Raw genomic sequence first — 20,085 nt, 5'->3', positions numbered from 1 at the left:
CCACTTAGAGAAGTTCCTTTAACATTTGTTGTAGAGCTGGTTTGGTGGTGCTGAATTTTCTTAGCCTTTGCTTGTCTGTAAAGCTTTTGATTTCTCCATTGAATCTGAATGAGGTCCTTGCTGGGTAGAGTAATCTTGGTTGTAGATTCTTCCCTTTCATCACTTTAAGTATATCATGCCACTCCCTTCTGGCTTGTAGAGTTTCTGCTGAGAAATCAGCTGTTAACCTTATGGGAGTTCCCTTGTATGTTATTTGTCATTTTTCCCTTGCTGCTTTTAATAATTTTTCTTTGTCTTTAATCTTTGCTAATTTGATTGCTGTGTGTCTCAGCATGTTTCTCCTTGGGTTTATCCTGTATGGGACTCTCTGCGCTTCCTGGACTTGGGTGGCTATTTCCTTTCCCATGTTAGGGAAATTTTCGACTATAATCTCTTCAAATATTTTCTCTGGTCCTTTCTCTCTCTCTTCTCCTTCTTGGACCCCTATAATGCGAATGTTGTTGTGTCTGATGTTGTCCCAGAGGTCTCTTAGGCTGTCTTCATTTCTTTTCATTCTTTTTTCTTTATTCTATTCCACAGCAATGAATTCCACCATTCTGTCTTCCAGGTCACTTATCCGTTCTTCTGCCTCAGTTATTCTGCTATTGGTTCCTTCTAGTGTATTTTTCATTTCAGTTATTGTATTGTTCATCTCTGTTTGTTTGTTCTTTAATTCTTCTAGGTGTTTGTTAAACATTTCTTGCATCTTCTTGATCTTTGCCTCCATTCTTTTTCCAAGGTCCTGGATCATCTTCACTATCATTATTCTGGATTCTTTTTCTGGAAGGTTGTGTATCTCCACTTCACTTAGTTGTTATTCTGGGGTTTTATCTTGTTCCTTCATCTGGTACATAGCCCTCTGCCTTTTCATCCTGTCTATCTTTCTGTGAATGTGGTTTTTGTTCCACAGGCTGCAGAATTGTAGTTCTTCTTGCTTCTGCTGTCTGCCTTCTGGTGGATGAGGCTATCTAAGAGGCTTATGCTTCTTCTGCCATTTTTTGTTTGGGTTTTTTTTTTTTATATTAAGCTGTATGAGCTGTTTGTATTATTTGGAAATTAAGCCCTTGTCAGTCACATCATTTGCAACTATTTTCTCCCATTCCATAAGTTGTCTTTTTGTTTCATTTATTGTTTCCTTTGCTGTGAAAAAGATTTTAAGTTTAGTTTGATCCCATTTATTTATTTTTGGTTTTATTTCTGTTACTCTAGGGGATGGATCCAAAAAAATATTGCTGAGATTTATGTCAAAGAGTGTACTGCCTATGTTTTCCTCTAGGAGTTTTATAGTATCTGGTCTTACATTTAGGTCTTTAATCCATTTTGAGTTTATTTTTGTATATGGTGTTAGAGAATGTTCTAATTTCATTTTTTTACATGTAGTTGTCTAATTTTCCCAGCATCACTTATTGAAGAGACTGTCTTTTCTCCCTTGTTTCTTGCCTCCTTTGCCATAGTTTAATTGACCGTAAGTGCCTGTGTTTATTTCTTGGCTTTGGACATCCTAGCCATAGCAATCAGAGAATAAAAAGAAATAAAAGGAATCCAAATTGGAAAAGAAGAAGTAAAACTGTTACTGTTTGCAGATGACATGATGCTATATATAGAAAAAGATGCTACCAGAAAGCTACTAGAGCTCATCAATGAATTCGGTAATGTTGCTGGATACAAAATTAATACACAGAAATTTTTTGCATTTCTATACACTAACAACAAAAGGTCAGAAAGAAAAATTAAGGAAACAATCCCATTTATCATTGCATAAAAAAAAATACCTAGGAATGAACTTACCTAAGGAGGCAAAAGACCTGTACTATGAAAACTATAAGACACTGATGAAAGAAACTGAAGATGACACAAACAGATGGAAATATATACCATGTTCTTTGATTTGAAAAATCAATATTGTTAAAATGACCATATACCCCAAGGCAATCTACAGATTCAATGCGATCCCTATAAAATTACCAATGGCATTTTTCACAGAACAAGAACAAAAACTTTTTAACTTTGTATGGAAACACAAAAGACCCCAAATAGCCAAAACAATCTTAAGAAAGAACAGAGTTGGAGGTAGCATACTCCCTGACTTCAGACCATACTACAAAGCCACAGTCATCAAAACAGTATGGTACTGGCACAAAAACAGACATATAGATCAATGGAATCAGTTAGCTTTTTATTTTTAAAAGTTATATTTTTATCTAGTGGTTACTTTTAAAACTGCTACCTTGATGTACTATCCTCTTTCCCTTTTCCTTATAGTTGGTTCCAATGATCTGCCTCAATAAAACTAGTTTATATCTTCCTCCTCCTCCCTCTCTCTCTTCTACCATCCAGTTTAGTTAGTAGTATGTCGTTCACATGTTTCTAGTGTTTTCCTTTGTACTATTATGTATGTTCACATATTTATATTTGATCTGCTGACTTTAAGTACTACTTTGTACTCCCATGTAGTACAGCTGAAGCAACTGTAAGTGGACTTTACTTTCTACTTTCTACCATTTTTTTGTGTGTGTGTGGTACGCGGGCGTCTCACTGTTGTGGCCTCTCCCGTTGCAGAGCACAGGCTCTGGATGCACAGGCTCAGCGGCTATGGCTCACGGGCCTAGCCGCTCTGCGGCACGTGGGATCTTCCCGGACCGGGGCATGAACCCTTGTCCCCTGCATCGGCAGGCGGACTCTCAACCAATGCGCCACCAGGGAAGCCCCTTTCTACCATTTTTGTTTTGGCAGAATGTTCTCTGTCATTTGTATCTGTACCTTTGCTTTTACTTAGCTGTACAGTTAACTACATTTAGTGCTGCCTCAATTTCCCTTTGCCAAACCTCCATTCATTCTTGATTGGCTGGAACTCATCTTCTAGTAGTTTTCTCAAGAAAGATCCATTTGACTAATGTTTCCTGAACTCAGACCTGTTTTAAATGATTTGTCTGTAGCCTTTATCCATGAAGGAATGGCCTATATGGGTATAAACATTTCTTAGCTCGCACTTCTTTACTTCTTTCAGTATCTTGTAAATGTGGCCCATTATCTTCAGGCATTGAATTTGGCTGCCAAGAAGTATGTTACCAGCCTGATTGTTTTTCCTTTTTGCTGAAATATTCAAATAATTCTCTTTATCTTTAAAACATAATCATATTATAAGGCTATATCATTGTATTGATTATACTAAGACAGTTTCCTCATATACAATGTACCCTTTCAGTGTGTAGGATCAAGTATTTATGTCAGAAGTTCTCTCTTTTGAAAGGCTCAATCTGTGATTGCTGGTCTTAGATTTCTCTCCGAAAACTACCATCTCCTCTGCTCCTGATTTTCCTCCACTTTTCCCTGATTGGATACCCAAGGTCACTCTATGATGGCTATCCATTTTTGTTTCTTCTTAATTAATGAAAGGATATGAGGAGACTGTATGTTTTAAATTGTTTTAGTATTTACATTTGTGTGCAAATAATTTTTTATGAAATGATGAGATAAAGCAGAATATATATGCATGGTACCATGTATTTTTTTAATTTCTCTTTTTGAGAATCAGCAAAAGAGGGAATCACAAGTACCCAGAATGTGAACCACAGTGCCTGTCCAATGTGATGTGGTTTCATGTGACAAATGCTCTTCCTTGTCTTAAAATTTCGTGAAACTTTATTACCACAGCATTTTACAAATTTAATTAGCATACCATTTTGTTGAGATTGCCTGATTATAAGGAAATAATAAAATACCTCCCTATGGTAAAAAAAAAAAAGTTTTCTCTTTTAATCATAGTTTTTAAATTATTTTTTCTTTTCCATTGTTTTAGATTTCTTACTTTGGGCTCCAGTGATGTGTACATGGCATTTCCTTCACCTATAATCTCTATCTACCATTTCCCTGTAACCCTTTGTTTCTTTATTTCTATTTCATTTTGCTCACTTTACTAATTTTCATTTTTATGGTCCTTACTATGCTATCTGTACTTGTTTTCTGTCTGGTCCCTTATAACTAGACTTCATCTCTGAAATTAACTCTTTTCCTTTTTCCCTGAGTTTAGTCAGTTCCTGTTTCCCATCACCTGTGGGCTCATATATCTCTGCTTCATCATTTTCCTTAATGGATGTGAAGCTTTAGAGACAAAACAAAATAAGCCATTTAACCTGAGATCAGACCCTGCTTGATGTTCCTCTTAAGACAATAAAAAATAAAATGAATTAAAAGTTTAAAGCACAAGCACATCACTAGTAAACTGTGCTAGAGGGTAAAACCTGTACCTGCTGGTACCCCAGTCACCTGCTGTATGTGACAATAAAAAACTGAGGCAGCACCCGGAAGGAAACATTTATCAGGCAACTGTCTCCATCTCCTTGAGGTCTTCCAGACAGTGATACTGTCCTACCAGAAATACTGTCCTTGGAGAAATACTGTTGGAACATCACTGGAAACCCTCAGGTTGGCTGCAGGAGAAAAATGAATATTTCTAACTGTGCAAATTGCTCTTGCAAATAAATTAGGATTCTGTGCATATAGAATCAGACAGGAATAGAGATCGGATAGTTGACTAGTATCTGCCATCTTTGAACATTTGGCCTTGAAGCTTAGGATACAAACTGTAACTAGATTTATGATTATTCCCATAGAGATGGACTTAATCTTCAAAAGAGAATATATTATAAATTAAGAGAAGAAAAGAAAAACAAGAAAAGTGGAGGGAATCCATGTGCTTTAAGGACAGGGAAAGGCAAAGCAGCCAGAAAAGGGGAGATGGAGTGTTTAGAGTCATAGTAAAGGGGTCTGTTAAGATGTCGTGTTGGAGAGAGGCCTTCTGGTGTCCTCCCAGCAGCCTGGTGGCTTGCCGGTGTTTGGGAGATGGCACAAGTGACACCTGAATGAGAATTTCACATAGTACAGGTGAGTCTGTGGGGAACAGAGCAAGGACCCAGCAGGTGAAAACAGTGGCAAGGTGGGGATGGAGGGATCTGGGAAGTAGGGCAAGTCCTGTTATGGAGTCATGATGGGCGGCCACGGGAGAGGGAGGTTTCAAGGGTGGTCAGCAGCCAGGAGCCGTGACTCCCAAAACAAGGTCAGGTTCAAAGGAACTGTAGCCCCAAAAGCTTAGGTTTTGATCAAGACAGACCTGGATTTGAATCTCACTTCTGTCACTTACCAGCTGGATCTCAACCATAAGTGACAGAAGTTAGGCATAAGTGAAAACTTATCATAAATGGTTGTAACACTAATTGCTTTCCGTGTGCTAAGAACTTTACAAATGTAGTCTCCTCACCTCACTTACTCCTCCTAGGAATTTTCATCAGGTGGATTTTATTATCCCAATTGTTCAGAAATGTAACCCAAGGTTTCACGTGGTGGTATTCTGTATTCACTGTCACAGAAGTAGCCAGGAGGTAGGTCCAGGCCCAAAGCCTGAGCTCTTTACTGCTCTGCTGGACTGATCCCCCCCTCTAATGAGTGTGCTGGCTTCAGGGCTCACAGCCTGTGGCCACCCCAGTCACCTGGCTATGGATTCCTTCTGGCCTCAGCCCGTTGCATCACTGTGGTGGTGTCACCATGGTGGGCTTGTGTGCCCTTCCACCTCATCCTCCCTCCATGCGACACCTTTTGGGACCCTCCAAGACTTACACTGGAGAAGATGAAAGGGGATCTTGAAATGTATGCTCTCTGAACACCAAACCCTGCTCCCAGGCCACCAGGGGCCCACTCCTGTCCCTCTCCTCTAGGTTTCGTGCTTTTAGATACAACCTGTACAACCCTCCAATGTCAAGCTCATCCCTTGGGTGTCCCCTGTCCACACATCTGTCAGTCACCACTGGCATTCCTGGTTGTCCGGAGCTGCAGTCTTTGGGACTGGGCAGAGCAGGAAGCAGATCTCGAGGGGCTCTGACCCCCTAAACATCTGATGAGTGTGTCTGTCTTCCTTCCGTCTTGCTTTCTTCCCTCTCAGTGGCCTCTTGGACCCTTTTCAAGTGCACAGACCCTGGAGTCCTGGATCCTTGAGGAGTTCTCTAAAATCTGAAATCGAGCATTTGGGGATCGTTTGGGAGCTGGGCTTTGTGGACAGTGCCACCCCCTCCTCCATCTTCGCTGTCACCTGACACTGGATCCCTGTTTGCTAAGAGGTGCGGCCCAGATTAGAACCAGGATGCTTGCTGGTTAAGGATACGGGCAGGTGTGTAGCAAAGTGAACAGGAGCCCAGGGCAGTGATGGGAGAAGACAATGTAGGCAAGAGCAAGTGGGAAAAATCAGCGAGTGAGAGGTCCCCGGGTGGGAGAGAAGAGCGGACCGGCCTTTGCTGATGGCTGGACACGTGCTTCTCGGCGTTGCCCCAGCTGATGCTCTAACAGAGGCACACGGTGGGAACACACCCCCACCCTGGAGTTCTGGTCCACAGAAGCCACGCATGAGCACTGTGGTCCTGCCTTCATACTCGGGCCTGATTACCTGTGATGGAACGTGGATCGGGGGCTCCGAAAGGGTCTGCTGTTGGGAACAGACAGGAACAGCAGAACAGGCTCTTTCCAGTTGGTGGGAGAAGCACAGTGGGCTGGCTCCTGAGAGCAGGAGCTGGGGGGCCACAGCTCTTTCAGGACTGGGTCTTATGTCCATGGCAGCCCTGCAGGGGAGATGCAGCTTGGTGGACAGATCCAGAATGGAGGGTTCATATGCAAACACTATGGTGTAGCAATCCTCTAAGCCTCCATTTCTGTTTGTGAGGAGCCAGGACAGTGCCTACTCCTTGTGGGGCTCGGGGATGATGACACCCCCGGCTACACCTGGGTGCTCCATGCAGGCTCTTTCCCTTCACAACCAGGATTTGTGGGGCTGGTGTCATTGCTAATACACACTCCCATATTTAACGTGTTTGCATTTCGTGATAGGATCGCAATCCGGGTGCCTCTCCTCCACCTCCCCTCTCCTTGACCTTCCTCCCGGACACAGGTTTGGCCCTCCCTGGGGCACCTGCCACCCTTGGCCCTACTTTAGGGCAAGGTGCCCACCCAGGTCATTGCCCCTGCTAAGGAATAATATCCCTTGTCTTGCCCTTCTTGGACTGCACCCTGGAACGAGGATGTCCATTTGATAGACACAAGCACTTAGACTCGAAAGCACTTAGACAGGCAGTGTGTGTACACTGTGATTGTTAGTCGAGTGTAAGAGTGAAAGTGCATACTTGCATTTCTGCTTCAGCTGGTTCCCCTAAAACGACTCTCTCATCACTGCCACGTTGCACGATACAACTACTAACAGTAGTGGGGCTGCATTCCACCCATGTCCCCACCTGTCACCACTTACAAAAGTGCCCCCAGACCCTGCTAGGGTTTTGTTGAATAACCCGGATGGTTTCGTTTCCTTTTCTTCCCCACTGAGATGTGCAAAGATGCTTCAGTGGTGTCTTTGTTAGCTGACTGTGGAGGAAAAAAATATGATTAAATTGTACATGTCCATGTGATAGAATTTAAACATTCTGATTGATAGTATCAAGTCTGCAGCAGAAAAAAGTAGAAAGACCAGAGGAAGATGTTCAGATATTATTTTAGACGTTCAAAGCCTCATTCTGTTGTCTACACCGCATAATTCATCATATTGTTAGTCAATATAGTGAATACTGCAATTTGAAGTTAATCGGGAGAGGATAAGATTTTATTCGCTCTTTAAAATTAGAGCTAAGCTTTTAATTCTTTGCCTTTAAAAAGCACATGGTTGGGACTTCCCTGGGGGTCCAATGGTTAAGACTTCGCCTTCCAATGCAGGGGGTGTGGGTTCAATCCCTGGTCAGGGAGCTAAGATCCCACGTGCCTCCTGGCCAAAAAACCAAAACATAAAACAGAAGCAAAACTGTAACAAATTCAATAAAGACTTTAAAAAGTGGTCCATATCAAAAAAAAAAAATCTTTAAGAAGCACATGGTTGCCTAATGGAATCGGATGCGGTGTGTGCCACCTCCTTCCTTCTGTTCGAAGTCCACTAAGTCTTAGAGTCAGGGATTAGAGCCTCCACACTGAGTCCAGCCCCCCATGAGCTCCCCCTCATGCTGTGAACCCCCAGCACCCATCCCTGCTGAGCGCTGCCTGGGACGGACACAGCTGTCCCGCCTGGAGTCTCACCCAGTTCAGCACCTGAGCTCTGAGGTCGCCTCCCACCGAGCCTCCCACACAGCCCCCTGGAGGCTCTGCCCTCTCCAACCTAAGCTTCAAGAAAAAGGTGAAATACTGAGCAAAAGCCCAAAGAAAACATGAGAATTCCTTTCATTGCTTTTTTTTTCCACTGGGAACTTCTTTTCCATTTTTTTTTTTTTTTTTTTTTTTTTTTTTGCCCTCAATGTTTTGCTCCCCTTGGAAATTAAGCTCTATGACTTAGTTTTCAGAGGCGTGGAATGTTCTGCAGGGTGTGTGAATCTAAGGCTAGCATCCTTAGATACTACATGATGTACTACTGTAGGTACATCACATACTTCAGAGGGATGGATCTCAGGCGTGGGTGTGAAATTCTACTCTTAGAGAGTACGCGTCAGGCCATTTTACTCCTTCGAAAGCTGAGAACTAAAACTACACAGGCCTACTGTATAGCACAGGGAACTATATTCAATATCTTGTAATAACCTACAATGGAAAAGAATCTGAAAAAGAATAGATCTGTGTATGTGTATGTATAACTGAATCTCTTTGCTATACACCTGAAGCATTGTAATCAACTATATTTCAATTTTTAAAAAAAGTTTCTTTTCAGGGTAATGAAAAGTGTTCTGGGATCGTATAGTGTGGATGGTTGCACAACTCTGTGAGTATACTAAAAAGCATTGAGTGAAAAACCAAAAACAGAAAAGAACAAAAAGAAAAATGAGAACTACTGGTGGGGAGTTCATGAGTGAACACGTGCTAACAGAGACCCTTCTTTGCGTGATTCTTTCCTAAAATGTGACCATTGTTCATGCATCAGTATTGTAATGTCTTGTCCTTTCTCGTCTCCAGGCAAAAACTGGGACCTGACGGCCGCTCTGAGTGACTATGAGCAGCTCCGACAGGTGCACACAGCCAACCTGCCGCCTGTGTTCAACGAGGGCAGGTGCCCCAAGCAGCCCGAGCGAGAGCATCCCCCACCTGCGCACACGGCCGAACGGCCCTGCCCGCCCAGGCAGGACGACATCGCCCAAGGTACCAGCTGAGGGACCCGCCCTGGCTTGCGAGGGGGCTGGGGTGGGGGTACACAGAAGGGCGAGGTCATCGCCTCCCAGCTGCAGGCAGATGGCGCTCTCTGGGCACCACACCTCATACTCCTTTACAGCTTCCGTTCCCGCCTCAGAAAAATTGGAGAGTGTGTCCACTTTTCTGGGACCCCACATTCCTCCTGGAGTCCTGGTTTTTCCAGATCCAGCATCTCTGCTCCCTGCAATTATTTCTTTTCTTTTTTTTTTTTAATAGTGATCTTGGGGTCTTCTTATTTATTTATTTATTTATTTATTTTATTTTATTTTTGGCTGTGTTGGGTCTCCGTTTCTGTGCGAGGGCTTTCTCTAGTTGTGGCAAAAGGGGGCCACTCTTCATCGCGGCGCGTGGGCCTCTCACTATCGTGGCCTCTCTTGTTGCGGAGCACAGGCTCCAGACGCGCAGGCTCAGTAGTTGTGGCTCACGGGCCCAGTTGCTCCGCGGCATGTGGGATCTTCCCAGACCAGGGCTCGAGCCCGTGTCCCCTGCATTAGCAGGCAGATTCTCAACCACTGCACCACCAGGGAAGCCCCCTGCAATTATTTCTCAAGTAGCATAGAAGCCTCCAAACCTGTTCGAGATTGATGTTCATCATCCGATGTGCTTCGTTTTCCATGTCTTAATTACAGAAATGAGAAAAGCTCATTGTAACAAAGGAAACAATGTGAAGATCTATGAAAGAAACATAAGAGTTTTCTTCTCCACACCTCCCAAACCTCAGGGAGACTGACCAGTGGCCCCAGCTTGTTCTGTCTTCTCTGCTCCTTCTTACTTTGCTTGTTCAAAGTGCAAACGCATCAGAGTCGAATGCACATAATGCACTTGACAGAGTGCTTGTTTCATTGAAAAATAAATCACAAACATTCTCTCTAAATATTTTATTCCACAGCATATGATCATTTTTAAACCATGCCTGCTCATCGTGATTCTGTTTTTTCTTGGATTTTGTTGGTGGTGGTGGCTTTTGACACTATAGACGCTGCTAAAATAAACTTTATACCTGTAATTTGTATGTACTAGTGCTGTTATTTCTATAGGTTGGCATTTCCAAGGTGGGTTTGCTGGGCCAACACATGTGTTTTTTTATTTGATAACTTCAAGACTTCATTCCCAAACACATTTCTGTTCACCATGTGTGAAACTGGGTGTTTCCCTTCATTCTTCCAGGACTGGGTGTTCTCATGATGGTTTTACATTGTTTTTCTACTCCGAAGGGCAAAAAATAGTGTATTTTAACTTTCATCTTGTCATTTGCTTGTTAGCCAAGTTGGATTTCCCCCTCTGTGACATGCTTGTTCACATACTTTGCCCATTTCTCCATTGATTTGTTTGCATTTTTCTTATCAATTTGTAGCATTCTTTATAATGAAGACTAAAAACATTTTGTGTACATATATATGTATACTCATGTCTATATATACATCCCACTGCATTTTTTGCCTTATGACTCTTCACAGAGTATTCTGCCTTACAGAATGTTTACATTACTATACATTCATGGCTAATGGGTATCCTTTTTCACTTTAGAAGTTCTCCTGGAGTGCAAAGTTACTAGCATATGTTCCCATATTTGTTTTTAAATTTTGTTCTTAGGTCTTATAATCAATTTGAAATTTTTACGAATAATAGCTAAGGATCTAGTTTTGCTTCTCTGGATTGAGAATGAGGTATTCTAGCACATTTATTGAATAAAGCATTCCTTTCCCACTGAACTAAAATGCCAACTTTGCTGTACATTAACTTCCCCAAAATGTATTTGGCTCTGTTTCTGGACTCTGTCTGTTTGTGTGCCCACCCAGCCTGTTACACTTGACTCTTGTTGTTTCATATAGTATTACTTTCTGCAAAGGCAATTTCCTTTACTGCTGTTCTTTTCCAAAACTTTTTCACTATTTTTGGATATTTATTCTGCCATAGTAACCTTAAAATTGGAATTCTGATTGGAATTGGATTGGATTTTTATTTTGTTTTAGGAATAATTAGCATATTGTAATATTGTTTTTCCATTCAAGAACAGTGCATATACCTCTGCATTTATTCACATTCTGTTAAGAGTTTAGGCACAGAGAAAAGCAACTTACTTTTTGTATATTTATCTTTTATCCAGTCATTACATAAGTTCTCTTATTAATACTAATTGTTTGTTCTCAGAGAATATCTTGGGTTTTCTAAATATATAATCATAGGATCTGAAATAATTTAATATTCCTCTTAATATTTACACAATGAAGTCCACTTCTCCTATTGCATTAGGTCAACCCTCCCAAACTGTTGTGAGTCAATGTTGTCTGTTTCTTTTAGCTCAGCCTTATTATTCAAGCTACATTGGAATCTCTATCTTGGATTATTCTTCTATGCTTACTCTGTTGTCTAGAAAAGCCACACTTGAGTTAGAAAGTTTAATACTCATGACCTGTTTCTTCTCTTAGCTTCATCCTTTCCACTACGCTTTGGGGCTGTATTGGTAGGTGCATATGTATCCATCATTGTTAGGTCATCTGGCTCTAATATGCTTTGTTACCAATATATAGAGTGTCTCTTTGTCCCACATAATTGTTTTTATCTTTTTTTTTTTTTTTTTTTAATTTTTGGATGCATTGAGTCTTAGTTGCAGCATGCTGGATCTTCATTGAGGCATGCGGGATCTTTCATTGCGACGTGCAGGCTCTTCATTGTGGCAAGCAGGCTTCTCTCTAGTTGTGGCATGGGGGTTTTCTCTTCTCTAGTTGTGGCATGCAGGCTCCAGAGCACGTGGGCTCTGTAGTTTGAGGCATGCGGGCTCTAATTGAGGCTCATGAGCTCAGTAGTTGTGGTGCACGGGCTTAGTTGCCCCACGGCATGTGGGATCTTTGTTCCCCGACCAAGGATTGAACCCGTGTCCCCTGCATTGGAAGGCGGATTCCATACCACTGGACCACCAGGGAAGTCCCTGTTTTTATCTTTAAATCTGTTTCAGTTGATGTTAAGCCTCTACTCTGCCTTTCTGTTGGTTCATATTTGGAATAACATTTTTTCAGCCGTTATTTCAACCTTTCCTCATCCTTTTATATCAAATGTGATTCTTGGAAGTAATTTATCATCAGGTATTATTTTATTATCCAATACGAGTCTGTCTTTTAAGCAGTGAATTTAATCCCCTTACTTTATTTTTATTATTGTCGTATCTGTGCTGCTTTATGTTGTGTGTTTTATTCACCATGCTTTTTGTATGTATCTTTCTCCTTTTCTATCTTTTCTGGCTAATTAAATTTTTCAACTGGTTTGAAAGTTATACATTCTCCTTATGTTATACTTACCCCTGTTCTATTAAAACCTATATTTAGGTTTTCTCCCTATTAATTTTTAAAACTTATCAACAACTATATTTTACCCTGAAAAAGACATGTGTCTTTGTTTTTATCTTCTCCCTCCTGCCTCCATGTGCCCTCAAACATATTTAGGTTCTTTCTGTTGCTTGTTTAGACCACAATCAACTTCTTTATTTACTCACATTTATCTTTTGCTGAAAGAATACTTTTTCAAAGACTATTTTCTAAAAGAATTTTTGCATGATCAGTCTCCTAACGCTGTCAGTATCTAGAGGAGTTTACATGACATACTTAAATTTTTGTTTAGTGGAATAAGAATTCTGGGTCCAAATTATTTTCCTTTAAAACAATTCCATTCCTCCATTGTCTTCTTGCATCTTAATTTCACATCTTCTAAGAGATTTCCTTCACTTGCCCTTCTAACATCCTAATTTATTCTTCACATGAATCCATTCTGTTAATCAGCATTCACATTATTTCATTCCAAATTAGCCTTTCTCATTATTATTACTATTTCACATTCTCATATTCTCCCTCTTTGAACATATTTACTAGGCTTACTTTATTTTTTTTAAAAGTCTTTATTGAATTTGTTACAATATTGCTTCTGTCTTATGTTTTGGGTTTTTGGCCACAAGGCATGTGAGATCTTAGCTCCCTGACCAGGGCTTGAACCTGCACCCCCTGCATTGGAAGGTGAAGTCTTAACCATTGGACTGCCAGGGAAGTCCCATCTACTAAGCTTACTTTAAAATCATGTCCTCCTGTGCATTCCAGCCCTGGGTACTTTGTGGACTTTCTGTAACTGTGTTTGCACTGCTCAGATGTTTCCTAAGTTTTCCCTGTGAACACACAGCACCTTGCAGTTACCAGCCATCTTAGCTGATGGTATCAGGGGAAAGGGACAAAGGCATGGACTCTGGTTTGCCTTCCTGTGAATGAGAGCATGGGGGGAAGCACACTCAAGTTGGCGAGTTCTGAATGCTTTAATATGGGCTCAAAATGTTCTCCACTGGCTCTCTTCCCCACAGTTGGCTTTATTCCTTAGGGAACCTCTCAGCTCATCTGTTCTAGAAATTGCTCATTTGCAGGGGCTACCACCTTCTATTCTAACTGTCAGCTCACAGGGGGTGTAGGAGAGAAGAGGGAAGGCTCCAGGCCTGGCCAGCCCACCTGTTCCCATCGTGGTTGGAGCCCCGTCCCAGCTGAGCATGAGCATTGCCCTGACGCTCTTCCAGCTGGCTTTGGCCAAGGTGGGGCTGGCCCACGCTGTGGTGGTGATGGTTCAGGCAGTGAGCCACCAAGGGCTAGCTGGGGAGAGGAAAGGCACAGCCAGAACACCTGCCCTCAGCCCCCACCCATGGAACCCAGCCCATTCCCACTGTTCTGCTCCTGTGGGCTTCCTGGGTGGGTTAGGAAGAGGGTGCTGAGGTGTGGTCACTGACTTGTCGATCTTGTTGTATTGTTCTTAAGTTCTCCTTCATTCTGCCCTTAGCTATGACTCTGGTGGAACCACCTCTTCCAATCATTTGGTTCAGTCTTTCCCCCAGGCCTTCTGTGACTGTGTGTTCCTTCAGAACCACACAGGACCACCTCCTGACATCTCTCATGCAGTGGAAATCCAGAGAGCTGACAACTTGGCAGTTCCTGCCCTTTTCGAGTGGCAAACAATCTAAACCATTATCTCACCCTCCCAGGAAAGGGGCTAGAAGGATCCTTCTCTCTGTTTTCACACAGATTCCAGAATCAGGGCCTTATACTGATACCTGCTGCTATCTGATTTTTATCAGATATTATTTAAGGGGAAAAAAAAGAGAAGTCTATCATAAGATAATTTCATTAACTGAGCCTTGTGAACAAACATATGTATTTTTAATAAAATAGAAATTGTAATTTCTGCATTAGATCTATATATCCTTTAATTGAATTCTTCCTGAAATCACAGTGCCCTAAAATGGAAAATAAAGTCCTCCATATTCTAAATTCTAAATCAGCAACAATGACTCATGAACCAAATCTGGCCACTGCCTGTTTTTTTAAATAAAGTTTTATTGGAACCCATAAAACTTTATTTATTTATTTGCTGTCTATGGCTGTCTATGTCTGCTTTATTTATTTATTATTTATTCACTGTTTATGGCTGCTTTAATACTACAAAGGCAGAGTTGAGTAGTTGTGACTGCGACTTGTATGGCCCATAAAGCCTAAAATATTTATATCTGTCCCTTTTAGAAAAGTTTTGTCTACCTGCTTTAAAATATACCCAGGATTTGTTTTACTCAGGTATAGTGAGACACACAGACATGGACATGGCTATCTTAGGGGAAGAGGTTCTTATACTCACAGTTCCCTAGAAACAGGAGGCATGGCACACCCTGAAGGGACACACGGGGAAGCACCAGGGTTGATCAGGAGGCCAAGGGGACAGAGGAAAACAAGGGCAAGAGCCTGTATTGTGTTTCTGTGGGAAAGATAAGGCAGGGTAAACAGACTTAGGACTGGCCAGTTTGAGTAATTTCTGCAGCTCTCTGGGGCATAGGGGCCATCTCTCATTGTCTGGCACCTGGGCCTGGGGTAATTAGGGCAGGAACATGGCTTGCTGGTGTAAGAACCAGATAAAGAAGGTGATCCAGAGTATGGGCTCTGAGTTGGTTGGTTTGCATAGGAAAGATGTGCTCCTGCGTGAGTCCTTTGGTATCTCTAAGAACTGGCTAATTCTGTAGGGAAATCCTCTCCCCATTCACGGAGGCCCTGAATGCCAGAGCCTCAAGAATACAGAAAATAAGAAAACAGAGTTAAGACACATCCCCTGGCCTAAATCATAGATGGGTTTTTTTTTGTTCGATTCTTTGTTTTGGGTTTTTTAAATTTATTTTTTTAATTGAAGTATAGTTGATTTATAATGTGTTAATTTCTGCTATACAGCAGAGTGATTCAGCTACACATATGTATACATCTTTTTTATATTCTTTTCCATTATAGTTCATCACAGGATATTGAGTATAGTTCCCTCTGCTACACGAAATCATAGATGTTTGAGTTGGCTTTGTCAAGGGATGGGAAATTCTCTAATTCCCTCACTATTTTTTTAAAAGCTCTCTGTATTTCTCTGGGGCATAACTTTGAACACGGTAATTCCGGTTTTATTTATTTTATTTATACTTCCAAAGGAAGGATTGCTGCGTTCATGTTTAAAGAATCAGTTTGTGAGTGTGTCTGTGTGTGTGTGTGTGTGTGTGTGATCACATATATGCATTCATGGACGTGGTAGTTGGGAGGAGTTAGAATTAGGAGTGTATGTTTCTTGTTATATGATCTTTAACATAATTTACTTTTAGTTCAAAAAGACTTTTTCCCTTCATGTGAAGTCTTCATGTGAAGACTCCAAATATTTAATATTTGGAACAGCTTAATAGCATCATATTACACTGTGAGTCACAACGTTTCCAAGGTCCTCATCAATTGGCAATAGGTGCTGATTGATAAGCCAAGAAGGCGTATGGATGACCCCGCCCTGCACATTCCCTCTGTTGGGAGAAGTGCGGGTTCACGTCACCTCAGGTGTTTGAGCAGCCCATCGGGTCCCGAAGGATGGGGCAGTTCCTACTTTCCCAGATTCCAGAAGGCAAGAGATGTGACCTCAGCAAGGCTTGTGAGGGGGAGAGGGGCAGGGGGTCTCCTCTGATCCCGCACTGGGGGAACTGGGCCAGGCACAGGACAAGCGGCTGGCCCACGTGCTCTGCAGATCCTCTACCACATGGCCTCTTTGGTCTGCTGTTTCTTCTCGTCCTTCTTCAAAATACAACATACTTAAACACCTTGAATTCATCTCAGAATGAAATTGAAGGTGAATCAAAACTTTCCGTTTGATAGACAGACACTGTCTCTGAGATGTACTGTGAAGAATAAGACCATCATTTTTTGAGATTGCCATGACAACAGAAAATCCAGGCAGAGAAGCATGTGATGGCTTAATATTTGTGTCCTGGGAATCTTCGTGTGGGATGTGTTTATCAGAGTAATTTTTTTAACCTCTTTATTGGAGTATAATGGCTTTACAATGGTGTGTTAGTTTCTGCTTTATAACAAAGTGAATCAGTTATACATATGTTCCCATATCTCTTCCCTCTTGCGTCTCCCTCCCTCCCACACTCCCTATCCCACCACTCCAGGCGGTCACAAAGCACCGAGCTGATTTCCCTGTGCTATGCGACTGCTTCCCACTAGCTATCTATTTTACGTTTGGTACTGTATATATGTCCATGCCACTCTCTCACTTTGTCACAGCTTACCCTTCCCCCTCCCCATATCCACAAGTCCATTCTCTAGTAGGTCTGTGTCTTTATTCCCATCTTACCCCTAGGTTCTTCATGACCTTTTTTTTTTTCTTAGGTTCCATATATATGTGTTAGCATACGGTATTTGTTTTTCTCTTTCTGACTTCCTTCACTCTGTATGACAGACTCTAGGTCCATCCACCTCACTACAAATAACTCAATTTTGTTTCTTTTCGTGGCTGAGTAATATTCCATTGTATATATGTGCTACATCTTCTTTATCCATTCATCTGTTGATGGACACTTAGGTTACTTCCATGTCCTGGCTATTGTAAATAGAGCTGCAATGAACATTTTGGTACATGACTCTTTTTGAATTATGGTTTTCTCAGGGTATATACCCAGTAGTGGGATTGCTGGGTTGTATGGTAGTTCTATTTGTATTTTTTTAAGGAACCTCCATACTGTTCTCCATTGTGGCTGTATCAATTTACATTCCCACCAGCAGTGCAAGAGGGTTCCCTTTTCTCCACACCCTCTCCAGCATTTATTGTTTCTAGATTTTTTGATGATGGCCATTCTGACCAGTGTGAGATGATATCTCATTATAGTTTTGATTTGCATTTCTCTAATGATTAATGATGTTCAGCATTCTTTCATGTGTTTGTTGGCAATCTGTATATTTTCTTTGGAGAAATGTCTATTTAAGTCTTCTGCCCATTTTTGGATTGGGTTGTTTGTTTTTTTGATATTGAGCTGCATGAGCTGCTTGTAAATTTTGGAGATTAATCCTTTGTCAGTTGCTTCACTTGCAAATATTTTCTCCCATTCTGAGGGTTGTCTTTTGGTCTTGTTTATGATTTCCTTTGCTGTGTAAAAGCTTTGAAGTTTCATTAGGTCCCATTTGTTTATTTTTGTTTTTATTTCCATTTCTCTAGGAGGTGGGTCAAAAGGGATCTTGCTGTGATTTATGTCATAGAGTGTTCTGCCTATGTTTTCCTCTAAGACTTTGATAGTGTCTGGCTTTACATTTAGGTCTTTAATCCACTTTGAGTTTATTTTTGTCTATGGTGTTAGGGAGTGTTCTAATTTCATTCTTTTACAGGTAACTGTCCAGTTTTCCCAGCACCACTTATTGAAGAGCCTATCTTTTCTCCACTGTATATTCTTGCCTCCTTTATCAAAGATAAGGTGACCATATGTGCGTGGGTTTATATCTGGGCTTTCTATCCTGTTCCATTGATCTATATTTCTGTTTTTGTGCCAGTACACTACTTTCTTGATTACTGTAGCTTTGTAGTATAGTCTGAAGTCAGGGAGCCTGATTCCTCCAGCTCCGTTTTGAATTCTCAAGATTGCTTTGGCTATTCGGGATCTTTTGCGTTTCCATACAAATTGTGAAATTTTTTGTTCTAGTTCTGTGGAAAATGCCAGTGGTAGTTTGATAGGGATTGCATTGAATCTGAGATTGCTTTGGGTAGTAGAGTCATTTTCACAATGTTGATTCTTCCAATCCAAGAACATGGTATATCTCTCCAACTATTTGTATCATCTTTAATTTCTTTCATCAGTGTCTTATAATTTTCTGCATACAGGTCTTTGTCTCCTTAGGTAGGTTTATTCCTAGATATTTTATTCTTTTTGTTGCAGTGGAAAATGGGAGTGTTTTCTTAATTTCACTTTCAGATTTTTCATCACTAGTGGATAAGAATGCCAGAGATTTCTGTGCATTAATTTTGTATCCTGCTACTTTACCAAATTCATTGATTAGATCTGGCAGTTTTCTGGTAGCATCTTTAGGATTCTCTGTGTATAGTATCATATCATGTGCAAACAGTGACAGCTTTACTTCTTCTTTTCCGCTTTGGATTCCTTTTATTTCTTTTTCTTCTCTGATTGCTGTGGCTAAAACTTCCAAAACTATGCTGAATAAGAGTGGTGAGAATGGGCAACCTTTTCTTGTTCCTGATCTTAGTGGGAATGGTTTCAGTTTTTCACCATTGAGGACGATGTTGGCTGTGAGTTTGTCATATATGGCTTTTATTATCTTGAGGAAAGTTTGCTCTATGCCTACTTTCTGCAGGGTTTTTATCATAAATGGGTGTTGAATTTTGTTGAAAGCTTTCTCTGCATCTATTGAGATGATCATATGGTTTTTCTCCTTCAGTTTGTTAATATGGTGTATCTCTTTGATTGATTTGCATATATTGAAGAATCCTTGCATTCCTGGAATAAACTCCACTTGATCATGGTGTATGATCCTTTTAATGTGCTGTTGGATTCTGTTTGCTAGTATTTTGTTGAGGATTTTTGCATCTATGTTCATCAGTGATATTGGCCTGTAGTTTTCTTTCTTTGTGACATCTTAATCTGGTTTTGATATCAGGGTGATGGTGGCCTCACAGAATGAGTTTGGGAGTGTTCCTCCCTCTGCTATATTTTGGAAGAGTTTGAGAAGGATAGGTGTTAGCTCTTCTCTAAGTGTTTGATAGAATTTGCCTGTGAAGCCATCTGGTCGTGGGCTTTTGTCTTCAGGAAGATTTTTAATCACCGTTTCGATTTCAGTGCTTGTGACTGGTCTATTCATATTTTCTATTTCTTCCTGATTCAGTCTCTGCAGATTGTGCATTTCTAAGAATTTGTCCATTTCTTCCAGGTTGTCCATTTTATTGGCATATAGTTGCTTGTAGTAATCTCTCATGATCCTTTGTATTTCTGCAGTGTCAGTTGCAACTTCTCCTTTTTCATTTCTAGATGTATTGATTTGAGTCTTCTCCCTTTTTCTCTTGATGAGTCTGGCTAATGGTATATCCATTTTGTTTATCTTCTCAAAGAACCAGCTTTTAGTTTTATTGATCTTTGCTATCGTTTCCTTCATTTCTTTTTCATTTATTTCTGATCTAATCTTTATGATTTCTTTCCTACTGCTAACTTTGGAGTTTTTTTGTTCTTCTTTCTCTAATTGCTTTAGGTGCAAGGTTAAGTTGTTTATTTGAGATGTTTCCTGTTTCTTAAGGTAGGTTTGTATTGCTATAGACTTCCCTCTTAGAACTGCTTTTGCTGCATCCCATAGGTTTTGGGTCGTCATGTCTCCATTGTCATTTGTTTCTAGGTATTTTTTGATTTCCTCTTTGATTTCTTCAATGATCACTTCATTATTAAGTAGTGTATTGATTAGCCTCCATGTGTTTGTATTTTTAACAGATCTCTTCCTGTAATTGATATCTAGTCTCATAGTGTTGTGTTCGGAAAAGATACTTGATACG

The 20,085-nt window shown here is 40.9% G+C and overlaps 1 protein-coding gene across 2 annotated transcripts in view; it reads left to right on the top strand.

Moving 5' to 3' along the window:
- OTUD7A (OTU deubiquitinase 7A) overlaps positions 1-20,085 on the top strand; it is a gene marked incomplete at both ends in the record, with an annotated part of 196,413 nt that overhangs the window by 83,359 nt on the left and 92,969 nt on the right. For both annotated transcript variants that reach the window (XM_082841749.1, XM_082841750.1), the window contains one exon: positions 9,001-9,183. In XM_082841749.1, the coding sequence (XP_082697875.1) occupies positions 9,001-9,183 (183 nt within the window). The remainder of the gene's footprint in view (positions 1-9,000; positions 9,184-20,085) is intronic.

This window comes from Leucopleurus acutus (genome assembly GCF_964270905.1).
Source record: "Leucopleurus acutus genome assembly, chromosome: 1".
In the NCBI taxonomy this organism is placed as follows: domain Eukaryota; kingdom Metazoa; phylum Chordata; class Mammalia; order Artiodactyla; family Delphinidae; genus Leucopleurus; species Leucopleurus acutus.
This window is presented reverse-complemented; position numbering and strand designations above follow the sequence as displayed.